This window comes from Phascolarctos cinereus, unplaced genomic scaffold (assembly GCF_003287225.1).
Source record: "Phascolarctos cinereus isolate Bilbo 61053 unplaced genomic scaffold, phaCin_HiC Scaffold_2;HRSCAF=192, whole genome shotgun sequence".
Classification (NCBI taxonomy): Eukaryota; Metazoa; Chordata; class Mammalia; order Diprotodontia; family Phascolarctidae; genus Phascolarctos; species Phascolarctos cinereus.
In genome coordinates this window covers 372835043-372858099 of record NW_027555625.1, presented here as the reverse complement: position 1 = coordinate 372858099, position 23057 = coordinate 372835043, and the positions used below count along the sequence as shown (strand labels likewise).

Here is a 23057-nt window from a genome sequence, read left to right as displayed (position 1 = left end):
TTATTTGCTGAATGTGCTTGCTTTCTAGTAACTTTATTTTCTACTCAAGGGATTTAACATCTACTCAGATCCTTTCTTTTTAAAGGCTACATAAATAATGACTTGACCGCTAATCTTAGCTTTGAAAGTTTCCCAGACACTAATAAAGATGATGCCTTGGTGACCTATTATTTGAATGCTACTCTTAGGCCAACAGTCAAGGACATTTTGAAAAATTGTACATTTTAGTATGAAAGCATGTCTGTGGCTAAGAGACCTTTTGGAGAAAATCTTGTTTTTGTCAATCTGAGAATTTTGTGTCTTGGATTTAATTGGCAGCTGTGTAGCCTGTTGTTTTCCTGCTTTTTTACAAGGTTTCTGAGCAAGTACCATCCAAAACAACTCCCCCTATCCACTAACAAATTGAAGTATAGAAGTTACTTATGTTGTCAGTTTTAGCCTTAAAATCACAGAGAGCAAATATCCTTACGATTAAATGAGAAATTTTGGAGATGAAGATTATCAAAGCAAAATATCTCATATGAATTTTTAATCTCTTTGAATGTAAGAAGTCATTTAGGCCCATAAATTAGTAAAACATTTTAAAAAAGGGATCAGAATTTTCATATAATTAAGAATAGCATCAGCAATTATATTAACTGATCTCTTTACTTAATATACAGGCTTTAAACACTCAGTGAGGTTCAAAAGAAAGTTATCAGGTCCCAGGATAGCACCCTGCAATTGTCATCTGGCACTCTGTGTGTATGTGAGTAGAGGGAGGTGGAGTTGGAAGAGAAGAGGAGGAGGAGGACATTGTATCCTGGGCATTTTGAAAAAATAATTGGCTCTTGATTTGTACTTATTGCTCTGTGTGTGTGTGTGTGTGGGGGGGGTATTTAAAATTTTATTTTATTGATTTTTTTGTTTTTATATCATATATTTCCCATTGTGTCTTTCTCTTCCTATCTTTCCCTGAGAGCTATCACCTGAAGCAAAGAATAAAAAATAAAAAAACAATTTCAGTAAAATTTACCAGCGTATCATGAAATGGTTGAGTATATGTAGTATTTTGTACCTTTGGTCCCTTTTTCGAAGAATTGGGGGAGGTACCTCGTCATAGATCTCTGGGGCCAAGATTGGTCATTATAATTTCCCAGTATTCAGTTTCTATTGTTTTATTGTTCTTTCTATTTATATTGTTATAAACATTATGTATATTGTTTTCCTGCTTCTACTTCACTTTGCATGAATTTACATTTCTTCCTGTGCTTCTCTATGCTTATCATAGATGTCATGTCTTAAAGCACAATAATTTTCCATTGCATTCCTGTGCCCATTCCCCAATCAATGTTCCTCTACTTTATGTAACAGTTTTTTGTTCCATGTATAGATGTTTGTTGTAAGTATTTTGGTGTATGCTGATCCTTTCTTTCATCATAGTTGAGTGGCTAGCATATATGTGTGTGTGTATATATATAATATATATGTATGTGTGTGTGTGTGTGTGTATATGTATACACACACACACACACACACACACACACACACACATATATACACACACAGCCTCAGACACTTATACTATGTGATCCTGGGCAAGTCACTTACCCTCTCTGAGCCTCAGTTGACTCATCTGTAAAAAATGGTGGTGGTAAGGATCAAAAGAAATAACCTGTGTAAAAGCACTTTGCAAACTTTAAAGCTCTGTATACATGCTAGCTATTACTATTATAGCACAACAATATTCTGTTGCATTCGTGTGCCACAATTTGCTTAGTTATTTTCAAATCATTGGGCAGATTTACTTTGTTTCCAGCTCTTATGCTGCTACAAAATTGTTCCTAAAATTATATTTTATGTTGGTGCGTATGGGGCTTTTTTATCCTTGGGGTTTAAGCCTAGCAGTGGAATCTGTGGATCAAAGGGTGTGGATATTTTACTCACTTCCTTAATATAATTCCAAATTTCTTTCCAGAATGATGGGAGCAATTCACAACAGCATTGCCTGTCTTTTCATAATCCTTTCAGACATAGACTTTTCCTATCTCTTGTCATTTTTAGTTCAACTATTATTTTCCTATTTTACAGATAAAAATCCTGAGGTTAAGAGACATAAAGTGACTTATCTAAGGGCCCTGAGCTAGTAACTTGAACCCAGATTTTCTAAATCCAATACTTTATCCCAGAAAGAATTGTTAACTCAGTGGTAGTATGTAAAGAAAGCAAAACAGATAATTTGTTCATTTAAATTTTTTTTCTGTCTTTATCAGCACTGAGCCTGAATGTAAAGGGGAAAAATGTATTTTCCTTATTTGTATTTTTGGCCTTTTAAACAATAATGGGACTTATACACTGCCTTTTGTGTGAGGAATTCATACATACACTAAATGCATTGATCCTAACACAGTAGTTGATTGTATGACTTTAAAAGGTCATGGGTTACTGTTGTTAGAAAATGGGTGAGGGAGAGCAGCATTTTACAGATATTGCTTTAAATATAGCTGAATAAAAGTAATGAATGACCTACAACTAATAAAATATTAAATGTAAGTTAAAGAGCATTTTTGTATGTTAAAGATAGTACTTTGTAGTTGATTTTGTTACCTTTTTTGTTTTTTTCCCCTCTTTCCATAAACTTGTAACATCAGACCTTGATATCCTTTGTCATCCTAGAAGACTGAGTATTGCTTTCTCCCCAGACATAGTAGCACACAAAATATTTCCTTTGGTCTGAGAAGTAGAGCTCCCTTTCCTTTAATGAGTTTTGTGTTTGTGGTTAATAGTTATTGATTTGTGGTGAACACAGCTTCCTTGCTTAATTTTCAGCTTTTGTTTTCTAGGTTTATTCTTCAGTCCAAGGAAGTAATTCACAACCAGCTGTTAGAGAAACAGAAGATAGCAGAAGAAAAAATTAAGGAGCTGGAAGTAAGTTTTAAGCAAATGATATCTGAAGTAAAGTTGAAAATAAGGAACAGGGAGCAGCCTCTCTGCCCTTAACTCATATGGAAATGAGAAGATATAATGATAAAAGATCTTTTATCTGGATTTTTTCACCACTGAAATGTGAATTAGAAGAGGGTTATGGTGCTCTTTACATGTATAAGATGGGAAATGAGGGGAACTTATTTATGAATTCAAAGAGCCTGCATAGATTTTACCCACTGAATTAGATGAATACTTCAGTTCTTTTAAAATTTTGTAGTATCTTTTTTGGAGGGGGGCAGTCAGGGTTAAGTGACTTGCCCAGGGTCACACAAGCTTGTAAGTTTCTGAGGTCAGGTTTGAACTCAGTTCCTCCTAACTCCTGGCCAGTGCTCTATGCTCTGCATCACCTAGCTGCTCCCCAAAATATAATAACATCACAAATAAGAACAAATGGTAGGGCCCTTGGTGTAGTCTGTTGTTAGTTAATCAACAAGCATTTATTAAACTTCTACTATGTGTCAGCCACTGTGCTATGTACTGGGGGATTTGTATAAAGGCAAAACCTCCCCCCCACCAAAACCAGTCTTTGCTTTCAAGTTGCTCTTAAGCAAATATGAGAGACAACAAGTAAATCGCTATGTACAAACAAGATAGATATTAGATATAATATGAGAGAGTAGGCAGCAAGATTAAGGAGGACTGAAAAAGACTTCTTGCATAAAGTAGAACTTTAGCTGCCTTTGGAAGGCAGCCAGGGAAGCCAGGAGGTGGAGATAAGGGGAGAGAAAGAGTTCCAGGTGTGAGGGATAGCCAGTGAAAATACCTGAAGTCAGAAGATGGAGTGTCTTATTCTAGAAGCAACAGGGAAGACGGTGAACATGGAGGAGAATAAGGTATACGAAGACTAGAAAGGTAAAAAGGGGCAAGATTATAAAGAACTTTAACATTCTTTTCTTTTAAAATTTTTAGTTCCAAATTCTCTCCCTCCCTTCCACCTCCTCTCTCCCTAGCTGAGAAGGCAAGAAATATGGTATCAGTTATATGTGTGAAATTATGCAAAAGATATTTCTGTGTTAGCCATTTTTTTAAAAGCAAGAAAAATAAAGTGAGAATATAAAGAACTTTAAAAGCCAAACAGGTTTTTATATTTGATCCTAAAAGTAATAAGGATTCAAAACTAGACTTTTCTGAATGGAGGGAGTGTATGACATGGTCAGACCTGCTCTTTAGGAAGATCAGTTTAACAGCTGAATGGAGAATGGGTTGGAGTGGGGAGAGGCTTGAGGCAGGGAGTCCAGCCTTAAGGCTATTGGTGTCCAAACGTGAAGTGATGAGGGCTTGCACCAGGGTGGTGGCAGTGAGAGAAATAATTGTTTTTCTTTTATATTAATAATCAATTAGTGAATTAGGACCCAGATTTTTTCAGAAACCTGTAGGTTGTTCAGTGTCTGAAGAACATTGTTGATGGGAGATCCCACCTAACTAGAAAGAATTTAACCTAGGGTCAATTCAGGCCCATTGTGTTCCATTCAGACAGGCTAGAGTTGTCTGGGAGCAAGAGTGATTGAGGTCATATCCCTCAGCTCCTCATTAGAATGGGTCCACTTCTCATTATAATATTTATTCTCTCATTGTTAACCAATCAGAGTTGATTATCACCCTCAGAAACATTCATTTTTCCAAGGGCATTTAAGTGTTGAGTGGGTTCCATGAGGGGTCTTTGGCATTTTAGAGTGCTACCAACCCCTTTTATTAATTGTCTGCTAACATAATTAATAAAATGATCAATTGCCCAGAAACTTTGCCTCTCAAGCTTTTTATATATCACAGGCAGCATCATAGGAGAGGATGGGGAGTACGTGAGCGATGTTAAAAGGTAGAGATCACAAAAGTTGACAAATGATTGGTTATGGGGGGTGAAAGAGAGTGAGTAGTTAAGGTAGCAAGGATGGGTAACTGGGGACGTGGTGCTTCCCTCAACATTCATTGGGAAGGGAGGATTTGGGGAGAGGGAAAGATAATGGGTTCAGTTTTAGGCATAGTGAAATGAAAATGTTCACATGGCATCCAGCTTGGTATTTTTAGCAGGCAGTGGGAAATGCAAGGGTAGAGGTCAGGAAACTGGTTAGAGCTGGACAAATAGATGTGAGAATTATCTGCATAGAGATGATAATTGAATCCATGGGAGTTGATGAAATCACCGAGTAAAATAATATTTAGGGAGAAAGAAAGGAGACCCAAGACAAAGCCCTGTGGGGAAACCCAAGGCTAGTGAGCATGAACTGGATGAAGATCTGGCAAAAGAATGGTTAGACAGGTAGGAGGTAAACCAGGAGAGAACAATGGCATGAAAATGTAGAGAGAAGAGAGTAACAAGGAGAACAGGGTGATCACCATTGTGAATGGCTGCACAGAGTTCAAGAAGGGTGAGGACTGAGAAAAAACCATTAGATTTGACAAGACATTATTGGTAATTTAGGAGAGAGTAGTCTCACTTGAATGATGAGGTTAGATGCTATGTGGTAGAGAGTTAAGAAGCAGTGAAAGGAAAGAAAGTAGAGGGTACCTGTTGTAGATGGCCTTCTCAAGGAGTTTAGCCAAAAAAAGGAAGGAGAGATATGGGGTGATAGTTAGTGGAGATGGATTGATCAGGTGAGGGATTTTTGAGGAGGGATACGTGGGTGTGTTTGTAGGCAGTGGAGAAGCAGCTAGTATATAGGAAGGATTAAAGATAAATGACATAGTGGAGTTGAGAGGGTACAGTCTATTGGAAGAAGATAGGGTGGAATGGTATCACTTTTGCATGTAGAGGGGTTGTCTTGGCAAGGAGAGGGATAGCTCTTCATATGAGACAGGAATGAAGGAGGAGATAGTAGTGGAAGACTTCTGAGGGGTATGAGGTGAGAAGGGGAGAAGAGGGAGTCGAATATGAGTCAAAATTCCCAACTGAGTGGGTTGGAGGAGGGATGAAAAGTCACTCTACTATAGTAAGTTGGGTAGTGAATTGGTTACAGAAGTATAAAAGAATTATCTTGCCATAGTGAAGGTCTAGTTGAGGTTAAACTTAAATTTGTAGTGAAGTGGTCAGCATAGTTTAGTGATTTTCTCTAGTTTTGTTCAGCAACACATGAAGAGAATAGCTAGTATAAGGTTGATAGCCTGGCAAACAACTGAGAGTTGGAGGGATTGGAGATAATAATGAGAACGAAGAGTGGGGTATGGAGCTGCAAGGCAGAGGGAGAGGTGGAATGACAACAGATCAGGATCAGAAAATGGACTTTCAGAGTGCATAAACATGGACGTGGTACAATTGTGGGTGATGGCAAATTCAAGGCTACAGCAGTGTGTTGCTATGGTGTATGTATAGTGTGTCCTCTAAGCTTTATTAGGTCTAAAACAAGAACTTAGAAGTCATCCATAACAACAAAAATATCTCAAAGGTCTTACCACCATGAAGGAGAGGAATACTTTAGATTGAAAAAAGGGCTTATTGGTACAAGCAATTAGTAAATATTTGGGGAAATTGAGTTAACTCTTACAGCTTCCTAATAATAAGAATTGTAGTGGAATACTTTTCTTAGTGTATTGGTAAAATGTTTAATTCCCTAGTAGGCAAAGAGCTACCCATCCTATCTTAAGAGATTAAGATTTTTCAGAGTATACATTTAATGACTTCCTAGATCATTATCTAACTTGTATGAATACTCTTTGGGGCAGTGATTCAGAGTCTGACCTGGCCATCTGCTGAATCAGTTACACTGTTTCCTGTAGTATCCTGGGGAATTTCTTAGAGCTACTGCTACATTGTGATCTGATCTTCCATGATATCACAGACCATGATTTAACAAATTAAAAAAAATAAATCTTCCATTTTGAAAGGTGTTCTACTAGCAAGAAATATTTTTAAGGAGTGAAGGACTATTTTGTTGTTGTTGTTAAGACACTTAACCTCTTTGATTCTGTTTCTTCTGTTAAATCAGAGGGTTAGATTAGATGATATGTAAATTCAAAGGATGTTAATTTGTTAGAGGTTTTATTTTCCTGATTAATTAATATGGTAGACCAGTGGCCAAGAAAGAACAGTACCATTTCATCTAAGTGATGATTGGAAGCCTGACAATGGTGCTCTTATTTTTGAGGAGAAAAAAATAAGGCAGAGATTTTAATATACAATATTAACCTTCCTTGTTGTTTGGGGAAATAAATGTTCATCCCTTTGGAACTGATGATGATAAACAGCTTCTTTCTTAATATAAAATTTTATTTTTTGCAATTATCAAGCATTTGTTTTTTTCCTCCCTCCCTTAGAAAGCAAAACAAAAACGCCTGTAACAAATATAGTGAAGCAAAACACATTCCCATATTTGTCATGTCCAAAAATGTGTTTTGTTCTGCGTATTTATCACTTCTGTCAGGAGGTGGGTAGCAGATAAATAACTTCTTTTAAAAAAGGAAAGCTGAGTGTTTAGATGCATCATTAAAATAGACTTTTCTATCAGTAGAAAAATATGCACCTATGTAAGCGTGTTTCTCTTGTTTTAAAAAAACATTCATTTTTTTTTAATAGAGGGAATATGAGTTGGCACTTGAATGAGATTAGAAGTAATAGAACTTGACTTCTCTCGTGTCTCATTTTGTAGCAATGGACAAATTCATTTTATCATGAAACTGCCTCAAGTGATTGGTACCTTCAGTAAGTGGGTAAGCCAGAGTTCAAATCTTAACTTAGTTTAGACTAGGTTTTTTAACCTTTTCCATTCTAGCTTATACTAGGAAGCTTGTTTGATGTTCTTTCTCATTCAGAATTTCATAGGATCATAGATTTAGGGTTGAAAGGCAAGGCAAGTCAACAAGCATTCATTAAATGCCATCTTTTATCCGGGCACTGTGGTGAGCTCTGGAAACCTAGAACCAGAGCGATGAATGACTTCCCCAAGGATAGTTAGTGTGTGAAAGAGCCATTATTCTACTGAAGGTCCAGCACTTTTTAAAAATTTCATCCTGGTGCCTCATCCTGACACTAGTCCTGCCTTGTCTAATTACATTTCATCACCATTGTCACATTTTATCCACAAATACCAGTCATCCATCTTCCTTCTGTGTACCATGGTTACTACTACCCACCCCGCTCTGGCTAAAGATTAGTGAAGGGAAATGAGGAAACTCAGAATATTGTGACCTATTCAGGACATTTGTGTTGTTACGCACCTAATTTTGCAACATACAGATTGCAAAATAACATTCTGTCGTATACTATTAAGCAAATGGTAAGAAACAACTTCATCTTCTGCAAAAATATCAACTTTGGACTGGCAGTTTTAAAAGTGGCTGCTAATGAGAACAGGAAGAATAGTGGGGAGTGAACTGGGTGGGAGGGGCCCTGTAGCACTTTGCAGTTGGTTTACTTCTGATACTCAGATGAGAGAATGTTTTGGAGGAATTCCCATAATTGAGGAAATGTTGCCCCTCCTAGAGAGGGTCATTCTTTCCATAGTCCGGGTGGTGGCTGGTAAGGATTTGGATGTGTGTCCAGTTTTGCCTTAACCACTTTATTTTTGAGTTGGTACAGTTATGAACAGGCCTTCTTTAAGAGTAGTGACGTCATAGAATCTTCACATTATAGATCTGAAATCTGCAAGAGACTTTAGAGACCATGTAGTCCAGCCTTTTACAGACAAGGAATTGGAGACTATCAAATAAAAACTTAGGCATAATGGACACTTTTTCATTATCTGTATTTTTGTAAGGGTAAGTTGAGAGACTAGAGATAGTGTTAAAATATGAGGAGAATAAACTTCCCACAGAAAAAGAAGATAGTGGCATCTGTTAATTGATTCATCTGTCTGGAGGTCTAACTGGTCAAAATTCCTTAATAAACTGGCATATTCTTTGTTGTGCAGTTGACTTCTTGGAGTCACTTGCTAAGGGTAACTTTTTTAAAAAATCTACTTTATATTTACTTATGTATGTATATGTTTTTTCGCCAGAGTAGAATATGAGCTCCTTGAGGGAAAAGATGGTTTTATTTTTGTCTTTGTATCTCCAGCACCCACCACAGTGCTTGGTACATAGTATGTCCTTAATAAATATGTGTTGATCGATTGATTGATTGATTGATTATGAAGTGATCCCAACAGGATTTGAATCAGGGATTATAATGGAAAAGCCTCTATCCATTTTGAAAGCCTACTTGCTTCTTTGTTCGACTGCAAAAATTCAAGCAACATTTTTTGATTTGGAGGCCTCTTCTACCTTATATGATTAACTTGAGTTCCAGAATTAAACTATTTCTTTTATTGCCACAACAGCCATAAGACACAAAAAGGGGGCTTGTTGGAAGAAGTGATTTTCCTTTTTTATGAAGTTATTTATTTATTTTTAGTTTTCAACTTCACTTTTATATGATTTTGAGTTTTTAATTTTCTCCTCATCCTTCCTTTCACCCCTCCCCAAGACAGCATGCAATCTGATGTGGGCCATACATGTACAATCATATTAAACATATTTCCACGTCAGTCATGTTGTAAAGAATTAGAACCAAAGGGGAAAACCATGAGAAAGAAAAAAACAACAGAAAAAGGAAAAATAGTATGCTTCTATCTGCATTCAGACTCTTTCTCTGGATGTGGATAGCATTTTCCATCATGAGTCTTTTGGAATTGTCTTAGATCATTGGACTGCTGAGAAGAGCTAAGTCTGTCAGAGTTGGTCGTTGCACAGTATTGCTGTTACTGTGTATGTTTTCCTGGTTCTGCTGACTTGACTCAGCATCAGTTTATACACATCTTTCCAGTTTTTTCTGAAGTCTACCTGCTCATCATTTCTTATGGAGCAGTAGTATTCCATTCCATTCATATACCACGAGTTGTTCAGCCATTCCTCAATTGATGGACATCCCCTCAATTTCTAATTCTTGGCCACCACGAAAAGAGGTGTTATAAATATTTTTGTACGTGTGGGTCCTTTTCCCATTTTTATGATCTGTTTGGGGTACAGACCTAGAAGAGGTATTGCTGAAGCAAAGGGTATGCACATTTTCACAGCCCTTTGAACATAGTTCCAAATTGCTCTCCACAATGGTTTGATCAATTCACAACTCCACCAACAATGTATTAGTGTTCCAATTTTCCCACATATTCTCCAACATTTACCATTTTCCTGTTAGGTGTGAGATGGCACCTCAGAGTTGTTTTAATTTGCATTTCTCTAGTCAATGGTAATTTAGAGCGTTTTTTCATATGACTACAGATAGCTTTAATTTCTTCCTCTGAAAACTGCCTGTTCATATCCTTTGACCATTTATCAACTGGGGAATGACTTGTATTCTTATAAATTTGACTCAGTTCTCTGTATATTTTGGAAGTGAGGCCTTTATCAGAGACACTGGCTTTAAAAATTGTTTCCCAGCTTTCTGCTTCCCTTCTAATCTTAAGTACATTGGGTTCGTTGATAGTTTATTGATTAATTTGTTGATGGTATTACCCTTTATGTCTAAATTGTGTACCCATTTTGGCTTTATGTGTACAGTGTAAGATGTTGGTCTGTGCCTAGTGTCTGCCAACTATTTTCCAGTTTTCCCAGCAGTTTTTGTCAAATAGTGAGTTTTTATCCCAGAAGCAGTTTTTGGGTTTATCAAAAAGTAGATTACTATAGTCACTGACTACTGTGCCTTATGTACCTAACCTGATTCACCACTTTATTTCTTAGCCAGTGCGAAGGACTTTTGATGATTGCTGCCTTATAATACAGTTTTAGATCTGGTGTGACTAAGCCACTGAAGTGATTTTTCTTACAGTTCCATGGATTGGGATTTCAGCCATGTATTATTTGTTCTACTCCTTAGAATATGTACATTTTTGAGACCCACAAGAATGGATGTTTGTTTTAAAATAGTTGTCGGTACTTAAGTCTAAAAGAGAGTGGCATTTGGAAATCTCAGCGTTCACGCTGACTTGTTAATATTCTGAATCTGTGGACATGTTGTCTTATTGTGTCAGAGACAGATTCAGACTCATATTCTGTGTCGTTAGTGCTGCCTGTACAGACGGTCCGTATTTGCTGGTCATTTGCAGTGAGGATTTTTCAGTGACTGCAAAGAATCTCTTTATGTCCCAAGTACTTAATGATTTATAGTCCAAATGAGAACATTTTCCCTGTGAATGTCTTTTCCCTTTTCCAGGAATGGCAGTAACATCTCAAGTTTGGTGAGGATTTTGAGGTTAACTGTTAAGGGTGGAAAAATTTTAAGGAAATTAAAAATCAATGTTAATTCTAAAAATAAGTTTGTTATAGAACAGTGAAATTAATAAGGATTATCATTGTTCTTTTACAGTGAAGGTAGTTTCTTAAATTTTTTTAAGGTTGGATTTATCTTTTTCTATATTTGGGTACTTAATCAAAAAGTCTTGTTCCTAAATTGCAAATAGAACGCAGATGGATAGCCAGTCAGTTGTCCTATAGCAGTAACATATTTAAAATCCTTGATTTAGTCTGTTTCTTTATTGTAAACTTTCATTTCATGTTTAATATGTGAGGAAAAGAACTCTTAGTTCAGAATGTAGCCCTTAACATCTTTATCTGTTGCTGTTTTCCTCCTTAAATTCTACCCCTTCAAGAACACCTCATATCAATTTTTTGTCATTTGTGTTCTACTAGGAATTAGACTGTTACTCTGATTCCTGTAAATTTCTGGTAGCTTTATATTTTACATGATCTTGCCTTCTAGCTAAACTAATTACTTTCTTTTTGTCCCCAACGAGTTCCTTAAGTTATCCATAAACGAGGGTAATTTCTTTTGCTTTCTTAGGATTTGAATTTTTTTTTAGCATTGTTGAGTACTTCCTTTCACTTTTGACTAGATGATAGGGAGAAGCTAAGTGGATTGTTTATCCTGTTAGTTTCAACCTAGATTCTTATTCATCAGCTTCTGCTCTCATTTCATAGATTTGCCCAAACTGAAGCAAAAGTAGATATGGTCCAAAGGAAGTGTTTTACACAGGGAAGGGTATATAAGTAGAAGCGAATGTTAACAATTAGAACTTTAAATGGTAGGTACTTTTAGTTCATCCAGAGAAATGTTTATTAATTAAATTGCAGACATTTGGGATTGATGCAGTAGACATTTCTTCAAAATATGTGAGAATCTTATGTACGTGGGACCGTCTCAATTAAAAAATCTGGCCTTGGTCTGTCTCTGGAATGACCCTCTGAGAATTAAAGCAGAAGCTTTACTCAATAATAGTAATAATAAGGAAATATCCGATTTAATTTCTGAGTTAAATCAAGACCTGTTTTTGAAAATGAGGGTGAACCAGTATTGTTCATATTGATGGCTATAATTCCTTAGGGTTATTTTAAGTCTAATTCATTAGCTACATATAATGCAAGGTAGAGTAAATCAAAGGCATTTTTGATACCTTTTGTATAAGAGGCGTTTAAGTCTGCAGCATTTTGTGACTATGACACATTGTAATTCAGAGGTATTTGGGGAGAGGTGCGGTCTGAGAGCAATTCATATTAAGTATAATTTACCTTACAGGCATATTCTTTTGTATTAAAATATCAGCACTACATAAACAGAGTCAAATTACTTAATACATATTTATTATTTTATCTATCTGTACTGACTGCTTTATTATAGTTCTGTATTATAAGGAACACAGTACTGAGAACAGTACCATCGGACTCCTTGCTCTCAATATATATGTGTGGATAGTGATGAAATTTCTTGAATGTTTATAATCATTTACATTAAAGAGATTTTTATGAATTTTTTTTTAAAGTGAAGCAACTGGGGTTAAGTGACTTGCCCAGCATCACACAGCTAGGAAGTATTATATGTCTCAGGGCAGATTTGAACTCAGGTCCTCCTGACTACAGGGCTGGTGCTCTATCCACTGCGCCACCTAGCGCAGTTTTTATGAATTTTATAAATAGCTTAGAACTTTAATAGCTGTGTGATCACAATGATGTGGGTACTCTCTCCATTGAAGAAAATTACAACGCATTCATGCTTTTTTGTCCTGTGTCATTTTAGTCAAGTCCATGGATCCTCTACAAATGTTTTATTCAGTGTTCTAGAGTCCTTCCTTCTAGATCTTCTAGTGGATTTGGATATCATTATAATCTTTAAGTATATTGTCCTGAATGTATGTCCTAACGTATTATTCCTTGTGGTTGATGGAATAGTCCGTGTCTTTTTCCAGTTATGAGTGTCCCTAGTTATCTATTTTCTGCCACTTCTTGTGCAGAAGTTGTTGCTGGTAATACACTGCAGCATATTTGTAGCTACTGTACATTTCTCCATGGATCTTTTTTGATCTTTCACAGTTTTGATTCTTTGTAGATTGTGTTATGTATCCTGATTTGAAACAATATAGCATAGTCAGAACAATATTATGTTGAAAAGATAAGCTTTTATGTCAAGGAGTCACTTGTAACTGATGACACTATGCATTTGCAATCTTCCTGGTTTTCTTTACGCTATTTAATCATGGGCCTGGATCATTGTCCATCTGAGTGCCTATTTAACATATGTGTATTTATGGACTAACTCAGTCGGCTGCCAATGCAATTGTATGTCATAAACAAGGCAATATGCTTTCTTCATCCATTTCATTTTTTCATACAAAGGATTATTAGATCAATCTCTTTTGAATGACTGTGGATCTCATTTAGGAGACCAATATCACTCCATGTCTTGATGCAGTCAGCACGTCATGCATAAAAAGTACGTGGAAAACTCTCTAAAGAATCCTTTTTCATTGAGGACACTGTGCAGATAACTTTAGTGAACAGACATCTCCCTGTTTTCTGCTTTATTTGATATTCTGGAAAATAACTATCAGGAAATCTTGTATGATTTTAAGAGATGCATAGAAGACAGCTTATTTGTGGAGAGCCTTAAATTCATTCTGTGCTTTATTCTGCTGAGTCAAGTGCTTTTTTTATAATCAACAGTCAATAAATTCAGAGGGATCATATAGTTTATACCTTTTGGTCAGTTGTATGATTGTGAAGATGTAGAAAATTGTCTGCATATTCCAATCTCTTGTTTTCATCAAGAATATCCTCACAGTGGACTAATGGTGAAACATTCTACCCACCTCCTGATAGAGAAGTGAAGGACTTAGAGTGTAGAATGGGACATATTTTAGGGGGATGTTGCCAGTGCTATAATTTGTTTTGCTTGACTATACATGTTTAATACAGTATTTTTATTTTTATTTTTCATTGCAGAGGGTGTGAGAGAGAGAGAAGGGGAATTTTTGTTGATTGAAAAAAAAAGGTAGAATTTTAAAAAATTGAAATATCCTCAATACATTTATAGGCCATTATAGTAAAGATTTCATAGAGATGAAAGTGAGCTTATAGGTTGGTAGTTGCAGATGTCTTTTGAGTTGCTTTTCAGAGCAGTAAAACTTATCTGTGTTTTCTGTGTTTTTGGAATCATTTCCTTTTTTGAGATGTGGGAGACGTCATGCAATGGGAAAAGCTCAGAACTGAATTTGGAGTGCTGAACCTGTTACAGGACTTGAGTTTGAATTCTAGCTCTTTCACATATTGGATTGGGTCTTAAGCTCTTTGAATTTCATTTACCTCTTCTTTAAAATAAGGAGTTTAGACTAAAGACCTCTAAATTCCCTTCCGATTCTAAATCCATGATCCTATATCTAGAGACTTGAGTGCTTTTAAAATAGTATCACCTTCAACATTAATTTATTCACTGTTTTTGATTATAAGAGCAAATTGCTATAGAAATGCTGGCATATCTATTCCATTTATATCTGTTGTCTTTCTTGTTTCATCAGTAAATGCCCTTGGGACAAATTAGTTCAGTTGGTTGTTAGAACAAGTTGTTTTCTATCCATGCTACTCTGCTTGGAAAGGTAATAAAGTATTTTCTTTCTGATGCATTTATTTGACTTTGTTGTGGTGTTAACTTTTACAAAATTTGTAAATCATCTCTAAAAAGTAGTAATAATCCTAATAACCATCAGATTGGCAAGGTTGACAGAAGAGGAAATGACAAATGGTGATGCTAATTGTAGTGGGAGGTGGGCCTGGACCTCTGATTTCATTGGTGTAGAAAACTCCCTCTACCAATCCACACCTTCTTTAAAATGTATAGTCTTAGTCTGCAGTATTCAGAAGTGATTTACCCCTAAGGTCTGGGGACAGACTTCAACATAGGTCGTTTTGACTCTGAGGCTTTCTGTCCTCTATGCCATGCTGCCTTTCTTCTCATTCTCTTTTTGAAGAAATTATTTGTGATTTGTAGGTATGAGCCTTCTGAGATGTCTGTAAGCTTTTGTTTTCTTTCATTTCTTCATAATGTGCCATATTTTAAAAACATTTTCTAAGCGTTGAAGTTGCCAGGCATCAAGGAATATTCTTTCTTGGTTTGGAGAATCTTGTTAAGTTCCTCATAGAAAGACTCTACTTCTCCCATGTGTCTAACAGATTTTGGTGTATATGCTGTAGTTATCTTCATGGTGATCTTTTTGCTCATGCTCATCATGAGTATTTAAAAGGTGTTATGACCAAACATAACATGAAATGCTATTGCTCCTTGTTTTTGGGTACAGGATGAAATGATTTCACCAGTTCTTTTTTCGCTTCTCTGAGTGAAGCCTACGAGCCATTTTTCCATTTCCCAGAAAATTTTTTCTATCTTCTGATTTCATATATAGAAGTAATTTCAGTGTGGATGCAATTTACTTCCTCCAGTAATCTGTTACCTCAGTCACTGAACAAAAATCTAACATTTAGGGTAAAAGAGATAAATTAATATTTGTAGATAGTTTAAAACCATGGGATTCTTAGCATTCTCTACTCTGTTTTCTACCATTCCACTGTCATTGACTACTGCAGCAGAAGAGGGCCATACAAGATTTAGGGCCATTTCATGGTTTCATATTTTTTATCCATTACCATGGTCAAACAGCTCATCCTTTTGCTGCCAATATGCTGGTGATGGGCCACTCCATACTTAACTAGGCTTCACAGCAGTCTTTTTTGCTAGCAGTGTACTTGAAGAATTGTCTAGTGAACTCCTTAATGAGAAGAAAATTAGAGACAGCATGGTGTAATGGAAAAAACAGTAGAGCTTCCCTTCTGTAAAATAGGATATAAAGTAAACTCATTAAAATCATCTGTCTTTCTGTATATTTCTAACTAAACCCAGCAGAAAGTGATTAAAGTAAGAACATTAACTAAGATACACTTAGAACTTGTGTAACTACAAAACACTCTTTATGGAAATAAAGGAAAGCAAACAATTGCACCTTCATTTTCACATCTATCCCCCTACCTCTGCAAAGAAGGGAGGGAGATATGTTTTCTTATCTCTTTTTTTGGGGGGGCACTAAGCTTGTTAATTATAATGCTATATATAACATTCAGTTTTGAGATTTTTTAGTCTTTCCATTTACATCGCTATAATCATTGCATATATTTGTTTCTGCTTATTTTACTTAGTATCACTATTTAAGTCATAGAGGAAGTCTTTTTTTTAATATAAATTTATTTATTTTTAGTTTTCAACATTCACTTCCACAAGTTTTTGAGTTCCAAATTTTCGCCCCATCTCACCCCTCCCCACACCCCAAAATGGCATGTATTCTGAATATCCCTTCCCCTAGTCTGTCCTGTCTTCTATCTTTCCCCCCTTCTCTTATCCCCTTCCCCTTCTATGTTCCTGTAGGGCAGGATAGACTTCTATACCCCATCTCCTGTATTTCTTATTTCCCAGTAGCATGTGAAAACTTTTTTTTTCAACATGTGTTTTTAAAACTTTAGGTTTCAAATTTTCTCTCTTCTTCCCTCCCCACCCACCCTCATTGAAAAGGCAAGCAACTCAATATAGGTTATACATGTGCAGTTATGCAAAACACTTCCATAGTAGACATGTTGTGAAAAACTAATAGAGGAAGAATTCTTAAACAAGGGATAGTGATGATAGTAGAATATAAAATGGGTAATTTAAATTACGTGACATCAAAAGGCTTTTATATGAACAAATCAGTTCAGCTAGAATTAGAAGAGAAGCACTTACTTGGGAAAAAAAAATCTTTACTACAAATATGCCTAACATAGCTGTGTATGATGTTTAAGATATATGTGGAATTGAAATGAATATATAAGAATATTCCCCAAATCATGAGTGGTCAGAGTATATGAATGGTCCATTTAAAAGATTTATTTATTTTTGGTCAAATGTATTTTAACATCTATGTAAAGTGTTGAATTTTCAGGACGCTGCCTTTGGCATCTGTACAGCTTTTGAATTTAATTCATCAGCCTGTTGAATCATGTCTTTCTCAGAAACATAGTTAGCATCCAATTTTTTTCTATTTTTGTCCTTTAAAAATTTTATTATTTATTTTAAACATTCTTTTCTTTTTAAATTTTGAGTTCCAAATTCACTCCCTTCCTCCTACTGCCTCCCCTATCCACTGAGAAAACAAACAATATGATATCTGGTATCCTTTTTTTTTTTTAAATTTCCCATTGTATTAGGGCATTTGAGTTTGATACAAGTTAAATATAATTTCCTTCAAGAATTAATTTATCTTTTTGGGCTTTAGAAATCATTACTTGTATTTATAGGCAGAAAGTTTAACTACACTGTCAGTTAATCCTGAATAAATTATCCATTTCTCTGAAACTGGAATGGTTAAAATTTTTTTTAAATGTAGAAATTGAATTTGAAATTGGCAAATTTCTCTACTAAATTTACCTTACAAGTTTTCATATTGTTTGAACAACTAGTGCTCACTTCTTGCCTGATTGCTTCTTAGAAAATTGGAAAATTAATGAATTTGCTTGATGTATGCTTATTAAGCACCTATTTTAAAGATTACTTATTTCAATGAAATCTTGTAATGTGCTTTGTACAGTTGTTGTTGACCCAGTAACTTTTAAAATAAATACCACTCTAACGTTTTTGTATTTACTAGTTTGAAAAACAAAGAAGTCATCATTCAGTTGGTTTCATGCTAACTCTTCAAATGTGTTTTTCATTCAGTAAGTTTCTGATTTCAAATAAATAGCCATTGTCTTTAACAGCATTGATGGGGAAGTGAGCATGCACAGACTTCACCAAAAACCTAGCTTAACACTTTTGATCATGTTTTGCACATGACAACCAATTGTGTAAACTTTTATAAGTTGTTTTCAATTTCCTCACCAGCTGTCAAACTGGGGCTTTTTAATTTTCTTTCCAAGGAGACTGAGCTCAACATTGATATGGTTGAACTCTCTTTATAGAATTCCCCTACTGCCCTTCATAATAACTATTCAGCTCTTCAGAGAAATGTCAACATTTGCTGGGGTGTCAACAGTTTGGTTGTGAAAAATAATTTTCATTCTCATTGTGGATAGGCCAAAGAGAGCTGAACAGACAGTTTTAAAAAGAATTGCAAGCTGTCACCAGCTATATGAATGAATGCTCCACATCGTTAATGAAAAAATATTAATTTTAAAACCATTTTCAGGTTTTCCCCCTCTCCCTCCTCCCCCTTCCCTGCTCTCAGGTTGGCAAAGATATCAAAAGATGCAAATAATAAATATGGGAGGGACTTTGGGAAAGTAGGCATGCTAATGCAGTGTTGTATGAATTGATCTAACCATTGGAGAAAAAGTCCAATTTGGAATTAAAGCAAAAAAGTCATTAAATTGTACACACTCTTAAACCCAGCAATACCACTTTTAGGAAGGTACTCCAAAGTATGGGTAGAGAGAAATCCCTACATATAAAAAATAGAGCAATATTTTTTGTAGTAGCAAAGAACTGGAAAGAGAGGGCCCATTGATTGGGGATCACTGAACAAACTATTATGTAATATAATGGACTATTAGAAGATTTCAGTGAAATTTGGGAAGACTTATTTGAAATGATACAGGGCAAAGGAAGAAAAACCAGGAGAACAATTTCCATAGACTATGATAAAGTAAAGATTTTTGATGGGTTCAGTGACCTCTGATAACTTGGAGGATTGATGGTGAAAAGCATGCCTTCTGCCTCTCAGCAGAGAGGTGGTGGACTATGGGTGTGTAATGAGGATATATTTTTAGATACTGCTGTGTTGATTTGTTTTGCCTGATAGTATTTGTTGTAGGGAAGGTGTCCCCTGGGATTTATGGAGTCATTGGAAAGTGAATTTGATGTGAAAAAGTATCACCAATGGGGAAATTTTTTGTTTGTTTGTTTAAAGAAAAAAGCAAAAACACTTAGAATTGGAGTCAGGAGACACTTGCATTCAGATCTCTTTTTCCGACAGTTACTTAGCTCTGTGACACTGCGCAAGACACTTAACCTCTTTCAAGTTCAGTGTCTTCATTTGTATAATGGAAATAATAATATTTGTTCTATCTAACTCTCAGGGTTGTTGTAAGTAAAGCATTTTGTAAACCTTAAAGTTCCATAAAATGTGAGCTGCTATTATTATCTTGCTGTTGATAATGGTTAACTTAGAGACTTCTCCATCTTCACTTTGTCCTAACCTTAGACAAGTTTTTTACTCAGCACAAATGGGCAAAAGCATCCATATTCCTTTTACTTTGTGAGGCCATTCTTTTTGAACATCTTCATTTTTTTGAGGGAAGTATTTCAAAACTGACACACGACTGCAGCTTTTGTTTAGCAAAGTTCAAATGTGAGTTCATTTTTTCTGTTTTTTTGTTTTTAAGGAAATGTCATGTATGAGTGGTGGAACAATACTCTAGGTCAGGAAATGTTATCAGTTTCCAGTGTACTTTATATTTTTATATATATATGTATATATATATTCTGTTTTTATATAAGACTTTAAAAGGCCCAAATGGTGTGTGATGCTGTAAAGACATGGAAAATGATTCCTTCTTAGGGTTGGAGGAAGTGATGACTACTGTTTTTTCACTGGTAGTATCTGATAATCCCCCTCCCATCAGCTATTCTAGGCATGTTTAGTTGTCAGGCGTTGTCGGACTAAATTGCTAAAAATAACAAATAAGGGGGAGGCTGTTCTGGGGCCAGCTCTTGCCACCGTCTGTAATCTGTTTAATTTAGTTCCTTCAGAGAAAGGGCAAAAGGATCATGGTGCCATTCTTATTGAATGGATTTTTTTGTTTAAAGCTCTGACAAGAACATTGTTTCAGTGCTCCCATTTCCTGAGCAGTGCTAGTTCATGCATGCCCATGAACACTTACAGAATGGAACTGGAGTCTCAGGCTCTCACAGTGCATGCTATGGTCCTGTGGTTTTACTAGAGACTCACCAAGCAATTGTGTCCTTTAGTGTAGCTTTAGATGAGGCTTTGAATAATGGAAATGTGCACTTAGCTCATGAAAGAACTCAGGGGTAGGTTACAATTGGAGGTATTACCAAAGAATCAGAAATCCTGGGTTTTTGTTTTTTACAGTTATTGTGTCCAGATGTACTAACCAGATAGGCAATTTATTGATCAGATTATACAAACAAAAAAATTTAAAGCCAGCCACCAGAAGAAATGTACCTGGGTTTGATTTAACTCATGCTGATAGCATAAAGTTGTGCTTCTTATTTTTCATTTGGCCTTTTTTTTTAATGAAGCTTTTGCTGTTCTTAATTTTTTCTTAATTTTAGAATTTTTTTTCCTCATAAAGTATACACAGCCAACCTATATCTATAAAACTATTTGGAAGTCCTTGAAGGACTGATTGAAATGTCTCTCCTGCTTTATGATGTGCAGTTACCAGTGGTGAAATGTTCAAGATTGAAAAACAAATTCTCACTTATATTTCTGGTGTATCATATATCTCCAAGTTGTAAATTTGCTTAGTAGCAAATGCCAGATAAATTCCCAGATGTTCATAAGAGGACATGGAAACAAGCAGAACTATACTGTTACTATATTATTAATGTTAATATTGATTGATCAATAATTATTAATCAGACTATTTTATTCTTATTTGTTATAATTTATATTACTATGCATATGCTCATATTATATATTATATGAAATATATATTTTGGGAAGATATACCATAATTACATTTATATTGTGATTATTATATTATTAATGATGTTTATATAGATTATAAAATATGAATGATAAATAATGGAAGTTCACAGTTTCACGTGTTGTCATTTATAGTCATTTGTCTTTTTCTTTTGTTCTTACTGGTGTAATTTGAATATTTGTGTTGTTTGATGCCAGGAATATAATTAAAACATTTTCAGAAGCTGTAAGTTGTACAGAGATGGAAATTTAAAATACTCCCATTACATCTCTTTCACATGAAATTGTTTAGTGGTACTATACCTGATCAATGAAAAAATTAATTGTTTTTTTCAGGTATTCTTAGGAAATGTCTTTTGGGATATAGGTGTTCAACCTTACGTCTGAGACACTTTTGGGTCCCAGGGTAGCAAGGTATTGTTTATCCTTCATTTTTGAAGAGGACCTGTGGGGTGTATCTGCTTCCTTTTGCCTCCCAGCATTAATTAAATACAGATATATTACATTAATTTACCTGATGAGACTAATGTAAATTTTGGGGCGTAGTTTTCTAAAACCCTTTTTGCAGAATTTGCTACATTGCTGTAGTACATATGCTAACTTTCCCAGCTATATACAGTTTTTATTGGAAAAATACACACATTCACCAAGATGTCTTTGATGGAGGCATTGACTTCAGGTGAAATTCTGCAATAGACCACATTTTTATCATCACATATTTGACTGACAAATATAGAGACTACAAGAGCCCACTGTGCTAGTTGTTGATTTTGAAAAAACAGTAATTTTGTAGAGCTTTTCAGACTCTTGTGGTATCTTTTACATCAGAATTACAGAAGATTTCTTGAAAAATATTACTATAGAGATAACCTTTTTCAACAATTGAGACATAAAATGATGAGAAGGATAGTTGCCAAAATTCTTTTTGTCACTGAGATGGAGAATATCTAGAGTAGATTCCAAGTTGAGGGGTTACTTATAGATCATGTGTTCTTAACCTTTTTGTCATGGACTCTTTTGTAAAACTGGTCTGTCGACCATTTCTCAGAGCAATTCTTAAATACGTATAACTACAATACATAGGATTACAAAGGAAATCAATTATATTGAAATAGTTACCTTTTTTTTTTTAAAGTTCGAGGGCCTTAGGTTAAGAACACCTGCTATATAAAGTATGAGGTCTTCCAGATGCTTCTGTTTGCAAATGACATTGGGACCTTTATGTCAAGCCCTAAGACATTGTGGAGGTTCTTAAATGAGATACATTTGGTCCAGAGTGTTCAGATGTTGCTGTTCATCCACCTTTGGTGTCCATCTTTCACCCACTCTCACCTGTGGTTCCAAGAAGCTGTAGCATATACAGTGGCCACACCCTAGTAAAACCATTCTGGCAGACAGGATAAACCAAGTTGAGGGTAACTGACAGGTCTCAAACCTGTTAGTGAGTTAGGGGATGTCTACCCCAAGTATGTGAAGACATCCCCCAGTAGAATGGGCAGATTAGAACAGTTTGTTCCAACAGCCATGAAATTGACTGAAGCAAGTGCTTTGGAGCATTTAGGGCTTTGTCAGATATTGAAGATGCCAAGGTCATCTAGTACACCCCAGGCTATCACCAGTCCTCTTGACTTTTTTTTGCTACTGGACTTTGGTAACTCTGGAAAAGAGAGTGAGGCTGATGACTTTGTTGTCATTGATCCTCTCTGAAAATGATGGACAAATAACAATTAAGTAGTCATTTAGTGGGCATTTACTAAGGGCCTATTATGTGCCAGTAGTAGGGGCAGCCAGGCGGTGCAGTAGATAGAGTGCTAGGCCTAGGGTCAGGAAGAGTTATCTTCATGAGTTCAGACACTTCTTAGCAGTGTGACCCTGGGCAAGTCACTTAACCCTGTTTGTTGCAATTTCCTCATCTGGCAAATGAGCTGGAGAAGGAAATGGTAAACCACTCTAGTGTCTTTGCCAAGAAAACCCTAACTGGAATGAATAACAATAAATATACAGTAGTTAGGAAGGCAATTTTGAAGATCTTGAGAGATTCATTCTCTAGATATCTAAAAGAAGGGATTCTCAGATACTTGGAAGAAAATCTCACAGGTTATTACCAAAAAAACAAACAAACCAAAAAACAAAACCTCAAAATAAAAAAACTCCCAATTTGCATGCCCA

General features: G+C 35.6%; 1 protein-coding gene across 4 annotated transcripts in view; it reads left to right on the top strand.

Moving 5' to 3' along the window:
• The window catches only part of PFDN1 (prefoldin subunit 1), a 64645-nt gene that overhangs the window by 14558 nt on the left and 27030 nt on the right, over positions 1-23057 (top strand). For 3 of the 4 annotated variants that reach the window (XM_021005205.2, XM_021005206.2, XM_078150476.1), the window contains exon 3: positions 2823-2907. In XM_021005205.2, the coding sequence (XP_020860864.1) occupies positions 2823-2907 (85 nt within the window). Of the gene's footprint in view, positions 1-2822; positions 2908-7547; positions 7609-23057 lie in introns of all 4 variants that reach the window. The other variant, XM_021005207.2, reaches the window with a different exon arrangement.